The 17195-nt window shown below is 42.6% G+C and overlaps 1 protein-coding gene across 1 annotated transcript in view; it reads right to left on the minus strand.

The window, feature by feature from the left end:
* The window catches only part of SORCS3 (sortilin related VPS10 domain containing receptor 3), a 643612-nt gene that overhangs the window by 154965 nt on the left and 471452 nt on the right, over positions 1 to 17195 (minus strand). Inside the window, exon 7 of the mRNA XM_040438225.1 lies at positions 8490 to 8608. Within this exon, the coding sequence (XP_040294159.1) occupies positions 8490 to 8608 (119 nt within the window). The remainder of the gene's footprint in view (positions 1 to 8489; positions 8609 to 17195) is intronic.

Raw genomic sequence — 17195 nt, forward strand, 5'->3', positions numbered from 1 at the left:
CTGTTGCAACACCCATCTTCTGTTGAGCTTCAGCTGGTGGACAGATGGCCTTAAGTTCTCCTGCAAAATGTCTTGATAAACTTGGGAATTCATTTTTCCTTCAATGATAGCAATCCGTCCAGGCCCTGATGCAGCAAAGCAGCCCCAAACCATGATGCCCCCACCACCATACTTCACAGTTGGGATGAGGTTTTGATGTTGGTATGCTGTGCCTCTTTTTCTCCACACATAGTGTTGTGTGTTTCTTCCAAACAACTCAACTTTGGTTTCATCTGTCCACAGAATATTTTGCCAGTACTGCTGTGGAACATCCAGGTGCTCTTGTGCAAACTGTAAACGTGCAGCAATGTTTTTTTGGACAGCAGTGGCTTCCTCTGTGGTATCCTCCCATGAAATCCATACTTGTTTAGTGTTTTACGTATCGTAGATTCGCTAACAGGGATGTTAGCATATGTCAGAGACTTTTGTAAGTCTTTAGCTGACACTCTAGGATTCTTCTTCACCTCATTGAGCAGTCTGCGCTGTGCTCTTGCAGTCATCTTTACAGGACGGCCACTCCTAGGGAGAGTAGCAGCAGTGCTGAACTTTCTCCATTTATAGACAATTTGTCTTACCGTGGACTGATGAACATCAAGGCTTTTGGAGATACTTTTATAACCCTTTCCAGCTTTATGCAAGTCAACAATTCTTAATTGTAGGTCTTCTGAGAGCTCTTTTGTGCGAGGCATCATTCACATCAGGCAATGCTTCTTGTGAAAAGCAAACCCAGAACTGGTGTGTGTGTTTTTTATAGGGCAGGGCAGCTGTAACCAACACCTCCAATCTCATCTCATTGATTGGACTCCCATTGGCTGACACCTCACTCCAATTAGCTCTTGGAGATGTCATTAGTCTAGGGGTTCACATACTTTTTCCACCTGCACTGTGAATGTTTACATGGTGTGTTCAATAAAAACATGGTAACATTTAATTCTTTGTGTGTTATTAGTTTAAGCAGACTGTGATTGTCTGTTGTTGAGACTTAGATGAAGATCAGATCACATTTTATGACCAATTTGTGCAGAAATCCATATAATTCCAAAGTGTTCACATACTTTTTCTTGCAACTGTACATGTTTGTACTGTAGTTAACTAGGATGGGAAAGAACAATGCATCTGGATATGATATGGATAGTTTAAAGGGGTTTCCAGGATTAAAAAAACATGGCTGCTTTCTTCTAGTGACAATGCCCTGCCTATCCATTGGTTGTGTCTGGTATTGCAGCTCAGCTCTATTATCCTCTTAATGACCACCCACCATTGGATGGTGCAGGCTTTGAAGCTGCAAGAACTCCCTTTGGTGTTTCTGCAATAACGTTCTATCTTCTGCAGTTTAGCAAGAGCAGGTCAGATCCACGACTGTCAGAGACAGCCAGGAACCCCAAGCAGAAGACTGACGTAGTATGCAGCTGCTTCTGTCTTCTCTTTTCAAGGCTATGTGGCACTGAATATGTGCTATATCTGCTTCTATGGAACCTAATGATGATGTGATCACTTAATCATGGCCAGGCAAGATGACTATGCAAGGGTCTGGCCCTGTCAATCAAGAAGGAGAGGGAAGGGCTGGCAGAAGAAGCAGGAGGAGCAAGGGTGTACAGAGTTGCTTGGGCCCACCTTTGGGAGTTAGGGACATGGCCAAGCATGCTTGTGTCCTGACGGTCCTGAGGTAGGGTGGGTAGTCCACTTTCAGCCCCCAGGCCACAGATTGTGCACCCCTGTTTCAAGTGTAGAAAGCCCATGGAGATCTATCCACACTAGATTCAAGGTTATAATTGCTGCCAAAGTCTCCTTCTACTCTACAATAACTCAAAAGGGAGCAAATACTTATGCATCGGCTTTTACAAATTGTAATGATTGTAAATAATGCATTGCAGCTGCAGAGAGTTGTTCCATTTTGACAATAAAAAGTATTTTCTTGACAAAAAGCATTAAAAAGCCTCATTAAATCCTTATCAATTCTGAATAAACATCAAAGGACAAGAGCGGGTGAATACATTTTTTAGGCACAACATATTTAGCATGAGTTGGAATGGAGTGAATGAGAGGGATGCTGCTTGTCTAGGAGTTAGGCTCCATTTTATGAGGTTTTTTTTGATCGCCCTTCTGATCTCCGGCACTTGGCCCCGCTCAGTAAACTAAATAAACCCATTGGAACCTGTGAAAAGTTTCCATCTGGGCATCAGTGCAGCAATTCCCTAGGAATATAATGGTGGCAATTACTTCAGACTGCAGGATGAAAGGGAACACGCACAGTGGTGTAAACTGCAGGAAATAGAAGGTCACGTCGCGTTTCATCTCCTGGTTTCATCATTGTGGCTACCAAACTGAATATGGATGCTTCGGGAGAAAAAAAAAATTAGTATTCTGGAAATCAGTGACCAAAAATATAAAAAGGAAATCTATTTCCTGGACTGTAGGGGTGTGAGGTGTCGGAATTCCTTAATTTGATATTGATGGCCTATCCTCAGGATAGACCATCAATATTAAAATCCCCAAATACCCATTTAGGGATTAAACTTCTCCCCAAATCTCCTCTGACCTCTTATGTAAGGAGGACTTACAGTACCTTCACTAGTAATCATAAAGAGTCACTCCAACCTAAACCCAAACCCATAGACTCTCCACATGACAGTATACCTAATTTACTGGATGCCCATATAAAATAAATAAATTCTGCAGAAAAGATAACCAAATCTCCATATATCAGGACCAACTCCATGGGAAACAGTTTACATACAAAAGAGTCAATGTCACAGGTGCAGGCTCCACAAGACACCATCTGCCTCATTAGATCACACCAGGATAGGTTAATAGCAAGTCACCAATAGAGAGCCTTCAAATGAGTTGGTTCTTCAACATTACTCTATCCTTTCTTGCACTGACATTAATTTTGGGTATCATTTGGGGAGTTCTCCTTTCTGACTGAGGCTTTATTCATACTGTATGTCAGTGTTTCGGTCAGTGATCTCCATTAGTGACTGTCAGCCAAAACCAGGAGAGAAGGCTACACAGAGACAAGGTCTATAGGAAAGATCTGCACGTGTTCTGTGTTTAGACCAGCACCAAGTTTTGTCTCGCCATCACTGATGGAAATCAATTACCGAACACTGACTGTGTGAATGAGGCCTGTTAATGTATAAGACTAGATAAGTTATGAATATACCTTTACTTCGTTTCAAGCTAAGTTCCTCATTTACGTGTAGGTCACAGAGTAGTGAAACCTTCAAAACTGAGAACTGTCTCTGTAGTCTATTTAGATGTCTCTTCCTTTTCTTACCAAATCTAATAGTTCAACAATATCAACATTTTTCACTCAACGCAGTTTCCATTTTTGCTTTATTTCTTAGTGCATTGTGCCGGACAAGTTGGCTAAAAGCTATGTTTTTATTTTTCCTCTCTTAATGACTTAGATGGCATGTTGTAATGGCCTTTGCCTTATGAAGTGAGTTTGCTACCTTTTTTCTTGCAACAGCCCTCCACTAAGTGCTCCACAAGAGGAAGATGAGATGTCTTTTGAAGACTTTCACTTTGAGATGTTTTGCTATGTACTTTACTTTCTTTTAGCCACCAAACATCTGCCAACAATCCCTCGGGTGATGTTCCCTCTACCTCTTCCCTCCTTATCACACTCTACCCTAACATCAAAAGCTGCAGCTACAACGCTTCATGGATGCACAAAATGTCCGGGGTCTTAACTCACCATCTATACTGTAGAGAAAGAATTGGCATACCTTAAAGGGTTTTTTCTGGATTTGGGCCATTTTAGTGAGCTCCCGTAACATATGGTACTTAATGAAAGACTCACAACCACCTGCTTCCCGATCTGGCACCCTGGCCCCATTCGGCATGTTCCAGTTCCTGGCTTCTTTACTTCAGGTTGGGTTATAGATGGGGTCACATGCACTGCTGCAGACAATAACTGACCTCAGCAGCGATGTGTCCCCAAGCAGTGGAGACAGGTCAGAAAATGGCTAGAGCGACTCTCGTGACCCAGCTGGAAGTAAACAAGCCAGGGACTGGAAGATCAAAGAACATAGCCAGGATACTGAATGAGGCACCAGATGTGTATAATTCTTTCATTGAGCACCACATGCTATGGGGCTAATTAAAATTGGACCAAATCCTGAAAAACCATTTGATACTCCTAGAAGAGATGCATTTTGTACATAAGAAAACATCAAATTATGAATTATGAAAGGACTTTGATGTTATTACTTCGTAAGGGCTCCAGAGGAGTCTCCATGGTCATGGCCAAGCATCTACTCTTTTTGCAGAATCTCTTAAATGAAATTGATGGACGTTACTTTTTTTAATCAAGGGTCAACTAGCCAAAATTTCTGTGACCACAGACAACCAGGGACAAGCACCATGGATTTCATCCACCCTTTTATAGAAGGCATCCTTATTTTAGGAGGTGACTTATTTGGTATGTTCTTCTTGGACAGTGTCAACTTTTCTACACAAAGCATTTCCTTTCATTCCTTGCAATAAAAATTAAGATACCTTGCAAAACTTGACATCAGTAGACATATGGAGACAATTGCACCCATCAGATCTATAGAATGCACACTTTGCTGTGCCCCCCCCCCTCCTTTAATGCAGGGACTCCTTCACTGTTGCCAATGTCTTTGACTTCTATCAAATGCAATGTTGTAAATGTACTCACAGCCAACGGCCAGACTGCATGTACATGACACACTTTCCCCAACAATTCACATCTTGAGTGGAACCAGATAGGGATGTCTAATTTCCATTGTCCTGACGACTATTTGTACCAACTATGGAACTGTATCACAGCTGGGTTGAAGAGCAACCTGCCCCACCTCACTGCTACGGCATGTGCCACTTGGGAAAACATCACCACTAAGGCCAGTCTTGGCTGCAGGGGCTAATGTGACCACATTCATATGGATGTTGACAAACGAGGACCAGAAGTGTAGACAGATTGGGTGCCAGGGAGAAGCGGGCAGCGGGTAAAAAGTATGTTTCTCTAAGCAAGTCAGGAAGGGAGAAAATGAGATTTATAAAAAATTCTTGATGACCCCTTTAATTCAAGCCATGAATGAACAGGTACTGAAGTGAGTACTGATCATTGGCTGCATCGGCAAATGTTCTAATATAGTTTCTTTTTTTTGTAACCCAAAAAATTAATTCCTATCAGCCTTGTAAAACTTCAAAATGAACTTGACTACAATGGAAGAACTAGGAAACGTTCCCAAATCCAGACTTGACACACTTCAAGCTCTATATTTTCAGATGATTTAAATAAAATAAAAGAAACACAGTGGCTCTACCAGCCTAGGAAACAATGGCACGGTGCACAACCCCACGGCAAACCCACCGTGCAGATAAACTACGTGTTCCTTCTTCAGATGTATACGTAGATAAGTAAGCCTGCTTGTTGTATGGCTTCTCATGTAGTGAGGAGATACTTGGCATTCGTACAGAAGCTGGCGTCTCAGGACCGTAACTCAACTCTCAGTTGCGCTGTACCTGTATCGGTATGCACGTTGACTCCCTGTGTGGCGTCCCACGTGGTCAGGAGATATCGCGCTCAAACGCGTTTCGGAACTCCAGAAGAAGGAACACGTAGTTCCGAAACGTATTTGGTACAAGCTATCTGCAGCGAATTGACCATGTTCTTTAGGGGTACCGTACCCCCGTGACAGCTCGGAGATTCTAGAGCTGTCCGCACTTCGATACTGGCGTACTAATCTCTCTGCAGCTATGGAGCGTGATATATATCCTCCATTTTGATCCTCAGCTGTGTTATGTGACCAGCACTCTGATCTCCAACTGACACTGAACAGAAAGTTACTTCTCAATTCATTCCTGTTAGACTGACATTGAGGCTCCCATAGGAATACATAGAGAAACTGATTATGTTATTAAGAAAGTAAGAATGCTGGTCACATGACACAGCTGAGGATCGGAAGGGAGGTTATAACTCACAAATACAGTCACTGGTAAAAAGATTACCTTCACTACAGTTTACATCATGCACCTTTCTAGCAGATCAGAGAATACATTTTTTATTTGATTCTTCAAGTTACCCTTCAAGGACCATAGCAAATCAATTCACAAAATAATGCTTCACCTCCTCACAGCAGCGAGAATCACTAGACTTCAATTGCTCATTGGATAAATAAAAGATGTCAGCTATAAAACGTCATAACTAGCTGCCCGTCATCAATTCCACGTCTGATGTGTACTCCTTCCACACCCGTCCTCTTGGCTGGACATTACTGTGTACCTTTATCTACTCCCCCATCTGATTTACATGGTCACTTGGAGAACGTTGGTTATGATGACTGGGCACCTGGCTGTTGTCCTGTTATACTAAGAACTGAGAAACTCCAGACTTTGATCTGTTAAAGTGAAAACCTATCACTGTTGTGTCAAGTATGTGAGGGAGCCCCCGGTCATGTAATAATGGGGAACCAGGGATTTTAGATTCATTCAGAAAGCATGGGAATTTGTCTAAGGCTTTCCCATGAAGTTTTCTGTTAGCCTTCAGGTATTCCATAGCATCTACTGGAGCTTATCATTATAAATAGGAAGTTGGTGTCCAAAACCTAGGACCGGAAAGAGAATATCATAGGAAATATGAAGCAAGAGCAGTGCTAGGACCTTCCACCTCAAGGAAATCGTCATGCAAAGAACTACATAACTGTGCTCTCCTTATTGGAGGCCATCAAAAAGGAGGGAGAGGGGCTTTGTTAAAGAAGGGCACTAATAAGGAGAGGGTACAGGGTAAATGCTGATGTAACTGCAAGACTGAGAAGTCCAGCAGACCAGACTGCCGGCCTAAGGCATACCAAGCTTGGCACATGTTTCTTGGTCTCAAATAATCAGACATTGATGCGTTCAGAAGAAACACAGCTGAAGGTTGAAGGAAAAGGCTTTCTATGCTGAACATGTGGATTCTGCCATTTTAATTAAATGAAAAGCTCAAAAATAAAAAAAATGTGTTAACTCAATTATCGGGAGATGAGTTTCCATCACTGCTCATTATATTTTCTAATTATCAACATATCAAAGCACTGATAGACGATGATTATAGCGGATGCACATATGTACTGCCTGCGTATAACACACCTAGTCCAAACTCAAAAAAATGTTTAATTCTATCCCCCTCCCACAATACACCCTCTTAAGGGTGCTGGATAGTCTTCCCAGATGTGGCTGGCTGCCAGAATGACTCCAGAAAGAACTACAGCCTCTCCGGCCGCACATGACTCCACTGAAAGAACAAAGTCAGCCATGATCACATCCATATACGTCTTACACCCATATACAACACTAATATTCTACCTCCATCCACAACACTCATAGCCAGCATCCATATCTTACCCCCATATACAACATCCAACACCCACATCCATCACCTACATTCAACACCCTTATCCAACACCCATAGCATGACTAGCACTTATATATTACACCCACATCCAACATCCCTATTTTACACCCATATTTAGCATCTAACTCCAACTCCAACTCTTATTCATGACCGATATTTACCACCCATTTCCACTATCCATATCCAGCACCTACATCCATCAGCCATAGCCAACATCCATGTATTACACCCGTGTCCAACATCTGTATCCAATAGTCATATCCTAAATCCATACCTAACTCCAACATCCAACACCCATTTCCAACTCTCATATCCCACACCTGTATCCAACCTCCATATCCTACGCCAATATCCTACACTCTTATCACTCATGTACAAGTAACTGCTCCTTTAAACGGCATAGCTGGTTACTCCAACTTTAGCAAACTTCAATCTTCATATAAATCACTTTCAGTCTTTCCCATGAGAAGTTTTAGTCCAGAACTTTTTCACTCAGACCTGTTGGGAGGTTTCCTTCAAGGAACTACGAGTTTCGAGCGTCCATGAATAATTTATCATCGGTATTTTCTGACCTCTGTGTAATATCAAATGTTCTTCAGATATCAGAAACTGTTATGGGAGGAGCTGTATTTAATACTAGAAGGTGTATTACTTTTTATTATACTGTATATTTTTTGTCGAAAACTAGAAGCAAGCAAACTCGCATTGCTTTCTCCTGGCTGTAGGTCCTGCTGTAAGATAACGTCATCAACAAAGGGACATTTAAAAATACAACAGATGTAAAAATGGGGCTGACGAATTTGTCAGTCTCTAAATTGCAGTGTTTACAGGTGGAGGGGCCGCGGGGTGTGGAGGGGACCTGCAGCAGATAAGATTTCCTGAAGCTCCTGAAGACAACACGCATTTCAACCAGTTGGATAAAGCATGTTTCATCTACCTTTGCCCCACGTCATACATGTCCAGAGTGTCCCTTCCCACAGCCATGTGCATGAGGCTGAAGAAGCGTGTTCACATGTCTCATGGAGAGGGGGGAGTCTTCGGGCTTGGAGAAACCACTATGTAATGAGTCCCTTTGTTCTGCTCTTACCTGAATGAAGACATAATTATCTTGTACCACCAAGGAATTAGTATCGATAAAACGGGAGAAAGGGCCGGTCTTGGTCGTCTCCGCACATTCTTGGATCCTGCAGGTTACATAATGAGCATCTGTAAAAAAATAAGTGGGGAAAAACAGCACATTAGGGCTCAGGTTCAGCAAAAATGGTGTATTTTACACAGCCTCTGCCGCATGTAATTCCATAGAATAGTCAAAAACATTCCCAAGGGCAGCAGCTTTTCCAGCTTTTTCCATCGTAGATCATGCATGAATTGTATTAGTTTCTAGGACAGCTTCTATGCAGAATCCACCAAGTGAGGTGAAATATTTTAAATGGATCTGTATAGCGCCATCTGCTGCATTTCTTTTTTATTTATTTATCTGTCCATCTCGCTGTGGTGGACGCACATGCTCAGTTCCTTCCTTGAACTTCCTGAGCTGTGATAGGGAGAAAGACATGCCACCTGAGCAGCAGCAGAAAGGACATGTCCCTGAGCTGCTAGTTTGATATAAATAGTAGTATCGTAATTCGAACAGGAGATCTTTTGACCCATGTCAGGTGCAGGGCTGGTTCTAGCTTTGTTAGAAAGAGGTTGTCATGTACTAGAGAATATGTATTTTTTTTTATGTTTTACATCAGGGATGCTCAACCTGTGGCCCTCCAGCTGTTGTAAAACTACAACTCCCACCACGCCCTGCTGCAGGCTGATAGGTGTAGACTGTCTGGGAAGACTGGAAGTTGTAGTTTTGCAACAGCTGGCGGGCCGCAGGTTGAGCATCCCTGTTTTACATCAATCCTCACATATCACATTTAATAGTTGTAGCTAATTTCTGTACACTTCCCGAAGAGTGTCACCTGCTTCGTAATGTCTTGTGATGTTCCTATGAGCAATGCTTTATTGACCATATGGGTTATTTTTACTTTTTTCTTTCTTTTTTTTTTTTAACTACAAGTAAATCAACTCCCCTTTAAATATCATTGTTATGTTTCTAAAATAAGTAATATGTAATATGCAATAAAAAATAATCTGATTTAAAAAAATCACAAAGTGGTGCCGCCATACGTAAGAAAACTTTCAAAAAAATTAGCTGGAGATATTTCCTCAGGAAAGTGTATGTCTGGTAATGAACACTTGGACTTGGTGGACTCTGTTATGAGTGTTCCATACTGATGGACCTTTCTACTGTGCACCACCCACATGTAACCTAACTGGTCATTTCAAAAATGGGTGATCAAAGTGGACGTCTTCTTGGTAGGATGACCAATCATGTTAAACAGTAGCATGTCCAGCATCATGACATGGCAGTCCTCAGGTATGTTTGGGTAGAAGGTACATGTCCTTGATGTCCCAGGAGCAGAACTTTGTTCATCAGTATGTTTTTGGAGACTGGGAAGAAACTTGAGCATCCAGAGGAAATCCATGCAAACACACAGAGAGCATACAAAGTCCATGTAGATCTGACCCTGGATGGGCTGGATCTGAACTGAGCCATCGAGCCATCATTGCTAACCACTGAGCCACTGAGCTACTTCTAGCGTCAGCACAGTAATGGCCAGGATCGCTGTTTTCTCTGATCCCAATCATTTACCACAGTCCCCACTTAGGTAATCGTGCGAGTCCAATAGGTGCAAAGTCCAAACCACCAGATGAGCATAAATACTATAGGTTAAAGGAATTTTCCACCTGATAAAGTGATGGAATATTGTTAGGATATGGCTTTATCTTGTGATCAGAGGACGGAGCACCCCCCCCCCCTTCACCGATTCAGAGAATGAAAATATGAGGCTGTGCTGTAGTTAAGGGGCTAAACCAAGGCTTCGACCTTCAAATTCTACAGATCTGTAATATGGTGCCCATAGGTACATTATTTACGAGTGATATGAAGGGGAGAATGGAGCCCGTAGGGCGGTGCAATGCTGTATTGCTGCATTTGGACAGATCCCCAGGGGAGCAGATAGATATTGAGGATGGGGAGGTGGGACGTGCCCCATGGAGGTGTCCGATGTCCCCTTCCCTTCAATCCTAGGTGCATAAACTTTTCACAAGTTCATACACATGAGCCATTCATCCCTTGCCATATTATGGAGGTATTCTCCACTAGAATAAGTACTCGCAAAAGCACAACAGGGCGGCACATAGAATGCCTATGGGTCCTTAGTACAGAACCATTGGGACCTCACATGCAACGGGAAAAGGTTCATATACTGGTCTTTACAGCACGTATGAGACCTAAGTCCAAATATGACTCAATGTGGTGAGACAATAGCATAAACTCCATCATGGCAATTAGTTCAGCTCTCGAAAGAGGGGGAGTAATCCACAGTACAAAGGGGTTATCCCATGAAATGAAAATCATACATAGTCTAGAACATGACAAAGCAAGAACCAGCCCTGTACCTCACAAATCTCCCCATTCATTGCTCCAATTGTTCTGCCAGATTTATTTCAGGCTGGCAGTTCAGAGGGCATGCCCTTCCTCAGGGATATGTCCTTTTGCTGCAGCTAGTGGCAGTTGAAGGATAAAACTGAGCATGTGCATCCATCTCAATGAGAAGGAGAAAAAAAAATGTAAACATTGAAAACAGCAGGTGGCGATATACAGTTAGATTTCAGTGAGTAACTCAGTAGCTCTAATACATTTTTAATTATATGCAATTACAAAAGTATTCAGATTCAGGTGCTGGTTTGAAAATCGAATATTATTCATGGGACAACCCCTTTAATGGAGTCGTAGTGTCTCCTTCATTCTTCGCTTATCTCCTCTCTCCTCCAGAGCCTGGGTCTATTTAACCGCCTGGTCTTCAACAACTTGAAGCGCTGAAACCATAAACTAATCACGTGGCCCAAATAACTGAGAAATGTCTGGTTGCACTTAGGATTTTAATAACTCACAAGCGACTACAACACAATTAATGGGCCTCACATGGACGATATGTGTGTTGTGATATAGGTCTTGATCATTTGCACAGTATTTGCAAGGCTCTGTGGAAAGGGTTAATGAATACTGAGAGACTTTGGGGACTTTGCCAAAGAAAGAAAAGCATGTTTTGGAGGTAAAAATCCAGACGTTGTTTACCACCAAAACCAGACAGCCTGACCTTTTGAATGTCTGGTTTATCTCTGTTGTTATGTCTGGAAACTTGTTTTTGTCTGGAAAAACTGCACTGTCATTGCCATTGAGTATCATTAAAGCTCTAATGTAAGTTTATTGTATTTATTTGTGCAGTTATTCCACTCCACCCCTCCCACTAGAAGGTTCCAGTCTAGCTAGAAATGGTATATAAGGAGAGCAGTCAGAGCCCCTAGTGTTGCAGTTAGGGACCAGTGCTTGGCGGGAGACTCATGCCAGTCTGTATGAGTGACCAGAAGAAGACGCTTAGATGGGGATGCTGAGCCACAGACCATTGGTCTCCAACCCTGTGACCAAGGAGGATCCCAGACTACTGAGCTACAGACTGTGGGCCTTTGACAAAGGTACCAGCCTTCTGAAGAGAGAGAGGGACTGCTAGCTTAGACCTTTCCTCAGCATCAAACCCTTCTTCTGCCAGAGAGGAGACTTGAGAAGCCAGCCCTATACATTGTCTGTTCTGTTTTGCACCTGAATTCCTCCAGAAGCACACTGGTTTACTGCAGACCCTGACTCTCTGGACTTATTTCCCATTGGGGTGCACCACGCCCTACTATCCCTTCTGGAGAGCATCAAAACGTGGTGACACTTTAACAAAAAATAAAAATAAAAACAGACACACTGGGGCACATTTACTAAAGCGTTTGCACCTGTTTTTAGTCTAAAAAATGCAGTTTTTTAGCTCATGCACACGGCCATCACCATTTTTGTGGTCAGCAAATTGCAGATCTGCAAAACACGGATACCAGACATGTGCATTCCACATTTTGCGGAACTGAATATTCAGCCCTCTATAAAACCATCCTATTCTTGTCAAAGTTTGCTTTGTGATACATTTGGTGGTTACTTGTAACCCTCAGAGGTGACATTTAGTCTTTCCAATAGACTTTAATTGAAACTCTCCAACAGACTGAAGTTGAAAAATTGTTTCTGTTAAGGCTTTGCTTCTTCACTCCACCCCTCCCACTAGAAGGTTCTAGTTCAGTTAGAAACTGAATATAAGAATAACAATTAAAGCCCCTAGTTGTGTGCAGATAGGGGCCAGTGTTTAGCATAAGAGACTGCTAGATTGCATGCGTGACCAGAAGAAGACACCAAGATGTGGATAGTCTGCCACAGACCTTTAACTAAAGGGCTATCATCCCTTTGCCCATGGTACCAGCATTCTGAGGGAAAGGGACAGGTAGATCAAGCCTTTCCTCAGCACAGAGCCTTTTTTTCCCCGGAGAAGACTGGAGAACGTAGCTTAGTTCTTTGCCTGTACTGTTTTGCACTTGAGTGTCCAGGGGACCCAGTGTAGTGTTGGGACCACCCCAAACCCTGCCACTGGACAGGCATGTTCAGTTTTGTACTTCCTCCCTTGTGGTTCTTCACAAACCGTATGTCAGTGGCAGAGGTTTTATTCATGATCTATATATAGGGATATAACAGGGGAACTGTATAATACATTTATTTAGGCATTCCAAATAGCGCACTTGAGCACTGTATGCGAGGTACTGTTACTTCCTTTTACAAATAAAAACTATATGTGGGCTTGTGAACGGATGCCCAGTGCTCTCTATAGATCTTGTCTTGGTCCATAATGCATTAAACCAGAGCTCAGTGGCAAGCAAAAATGATGAGTGCAGTTTTGACTTTTACTAGAGCATAAGATATGATCAGGAGCGTAACTTAGAGCTCAGGAGCCCCAATGGAAAAAGTCCAGCTTGACCAATGTCTCCTCGCACTCTCCTTCTGCATCCTGTCTGCAACTTCTTAGCAGCATTGCCGAGTCTTCACCGATGTAGTGTTAAAAGTTACGTATTCTCTGATTGGAGTCGTCTTTAATCCACTTGGGCTGTGGGTCCTGATACGGGGTTCACATTAGTTAGTGGATACTCCTACTACACTCCAGCACCACTCTAAGCAGTGGTAGGGCTGCAGTATCATGTCCAGTATAGAACAGTTGTCTCTTCTACATAGGTTTTCGCTATGAGTAATCCTTGAAGCTGACCCTTCTGCTATTTTTCTCCTTTTTTCACTATATGATGACCTCCTACTACTTTCGGTATTAAAAGGTTATCTCCTTTCTGACAATGGGGGATACCTGTCAGACAATGCATCCTATTCCTAATTCTTCTTCTCCTGCCTCCTCCGCTACTGTGTCTCAGATTTATGATACTTTGCATGCCATCAAAGGAAATCATAAAGGATATCAAACAAGTACAATAGGCTCTAGTGTGGTAAGCGGTCCATTGGGTCCCCCTAGTTCAATGGTGGCTAACCTATGGTATAGGTACCAGAGGCGGCACGCAGAGTCCTCTCTGTGGGCACACTGGAAAAAGTCTCTGGTGTACCGATATGCATTAGACTTTTCCTGCCATTCATCAGCGCAGGGCACACTATGAACAGCACGAGCCATGCATTGAATGCAGGCAGGCTATTATAGCGTAACGTACGTGGAGGATATACTATGGATAATGTAGATGGAGGATATACTATGGATAATGTACATAGAGGATATACTATATTGGACTGTAGTATTCAGATTAAATTGCAGTGTTGTCACTATTTTACAATAAATAAGTGGGTTTTGGGTTGCAGTTTGGGCAATCGGCTTCTAAACGGTTCGCCATCACTGCCCTAGCTCGTGGGCCCAGTCGTCTGCTGCCACGCCTATAGTTAAGCAACTGGATATGATGTCCGTACAGCACAAATGCAGAAAAGATAATGCAACGTTCTCATAGATTTAAACTTCAGAAGTATGTTAAAAATGGAAGCTACAAAAAAATAGAGAGATGTAGCAAAGTTGAGGCAGATTTTGAGGCATAGAAAATGCGGCCTTGGGCATACAGTACTGCTTGGAAAAGCCATTAGAGGGGTTAAGCTGCTTGGAACCGCACGTATCCTAGGAGTGAAGGGGCCACGCTGATTTAGGGCTGATTTAGGGTTCTCATGCAGGCAACTGCAGCTCACCCCCATTTACAGGATAGACACAGGCCCCAGAAGTAAGACCCCCCCAATAATCAGAATTTTATGCCATATCCTAACAATCTACCGCAAGGTACAGTAATACAAATGCAAATTCAGCTCTGCTACAGATGTAGAAAATGCTAAATATACAGTCACATCAAGCTTTAAATTGACTTTTTGGCTGTTGTTGCGTTACGTGTCAATGTAAAACTTGCTGCAACTATGTTTTTAACATGTCATGATCGTCAGTAGGTTAACGTTTTCTATATCTGTAGGACTCCGAGTGTGCTAAATTCCTACTGACTATTAAAAGGGTTACATTCATCTGCATCAATTAAATGCGCTCTCTTGAAGTCTGCGTTTTCATGGCGCACTCATCGTCCTAACCCCAGTGACGCAGATCCACAGCAACGAGTCTTTTATCGTTCAGGTTTGGCATGAAATCAGCCCTCGCCATCTTCATAAGCTTTTGTTAATTACAATCCAGGGTCTCATCTGAAATAAGCGTATGAATTGTTCTAAAGTCGAAAAGACGAAGCTCAGATAACTGCAGCGCTAAAACCAATTCCGGATCTGAATGCCTCTGATGTCTGGAGTATCATAAAGGGGTTGAGTTTATGGAGGTGGAATATTGCAGATTGTTAAACTGAGATACTGCACTGCAGATGTGCACCATCATATCCTCTCCACCCTCGTGTCACCCACCACCACCACCACCACCAGTAACATGCATCACAGGTCCCCATTACTGATTAGAAGCAGCAGTGTATGAGAGCATCTCATGAACAGAATCCACTGAGGAGGACAGGCTCCACTGCAGCTCATAGTCCTGGAGGTCATCAGATAGGGAGCTTAATAACTGCATATCTGCTATACAGTCACCTAAGCATCTCCAATCAGTAAAGCCATAGGTTAAAAATAAACCCTCTTACATCAGGGATACGACTGATTTGCTTTGGCGCATTCAGGATCCTGCTGTAGAGGAGAACACATTCTTGGCCTCTATTGATGTTGAGGCCCTCTACAGAAGTATACCTCATGAATGGGGTATAAAGGCAGTGGATTCCTTCTTGGCAACTAGGGGCATTTAGTATAGGGCCCATAATTCCTTTATTGTATCCATCCTGAGATTTGTACTAACACATAATTTCTTCCTCTTTAAGAATGTGTTTTACCACCAGCTCAGGGGCACCGCGATGGGTAGCTCCTGTGCACCAACTTACGCAAATTTGCTCCTGGGCTGGTGGGAGGACCAACTTGTGTTTAGTGACGTGGAGGAACCCTGGACCACCCACATTACCTTCTGGGGAAGGTATATTGATGATATATTTCTATTGTGGGATAGTCCAGAGGTTGCCTTTAGGTCATTTGTCACGTCACTAAATCACAACCCAATTGGATTGAGATTTACCTGTGAAATTAGTAACAGGGAAATCTCATTCCTGGATATAAAAATCTCTAAAAGGGATGGGATGTTATGTACTGAAACTTTTTAGGAAACCAACAGCTATTAATACCCTCTTGCACTGGGGAAGTTTCCATCCTAACCCAGTCAAGAAAGGTATTCCAAAGGGCCAATACATTTGAATTAGAAGGAATTGCACCAATACATCAACATTCGTGACTTAATCAAGCGACTTAAGAGACAGGTTTCTGAGTAGAGGTTACCCGGATGAGACACTGAAAAAAGCTTTTAAACATTCCCTGGCCACAGATAGAGACTGTTTTTTAGACCCACAGAAAAAAGGTAGACTACAGGATAAAGTTGTAAGAGTGATCTGGACATTTGATAACTCTCATGAGAGGATCTTTAAAAAAACTTAGAAGACATTGGGGTATCCTTCGGACTGATAGGGACCTTGTTGATGTACTCCCACAAAAACCAGGGATTACAGTCTCTATACCACACCAAGAACTGTAGGTACATGGCTAGAAAGGAGACCATTAGGAATGTTTAAGTGCAGTGGGTGTATAGCGTGTCCATACATTACTGTATCCAAAAGATTCAGAAGTGTCTCAATGGGGAGAATCTTTGAAATGAGGGACTTCGGCAATTGTAGAAGTTGTGGAGTAGTGTATTTGATTACATGTCAGTGCCCCATGAATTATGTGGGTAAAACTAAGAGGGAATTGAGGAGGAGAGTGGGAGAGCATCTTGGAGATATTAAGCATGGACGAGATAAACCTGTGGCAAACCATGTCCATGAGTTTCATGGTGGGAATGCCAATTCTTTAGGTTTTCAGATCATTGAGATTATCCCACCCTCTCCACGCAAGGGCGATTGGGATAAGATGATTTTACAGGAGTGTCAGTGGATCTATAGATTAAAAACATCCATTCCGGACGGCTTAAATGAACAGCTATCATTTGGCTGTTTCTTGTGATCCTCGGATGCTCTCTCTCTCCTCCTCATACCCTACCTATTTGGGCATATTTACACCCTCCTGTTCTTTATTATTTTCTTTATTATTTTTCTCCCCTTTTTTTTGTTCCTTTTCCTCAGCCCCTTTTCCCCCCTTCCCATCCCCCCCCCTTGGTTTTCTCCTCCTCCTTCTCGAAATAAAAACCCAGCTTCCAATGGGGATTCTATTTATATTGCTATCCCTGCCATTCTA

This window comes from Bufo bufo, chromosome 6 (assembly GCF_905171765.1).
Source record: "Bufo bufo chromosome 6, aBufBuf1.1, whole genome shotgun sequence".
In the NCBI taxonomy this organism is placed as follows: Eukaryota; Metazoa; Chordata; class Amphibia; order Anura; family Bufonidae; genus Bufo; species Bufo bufo.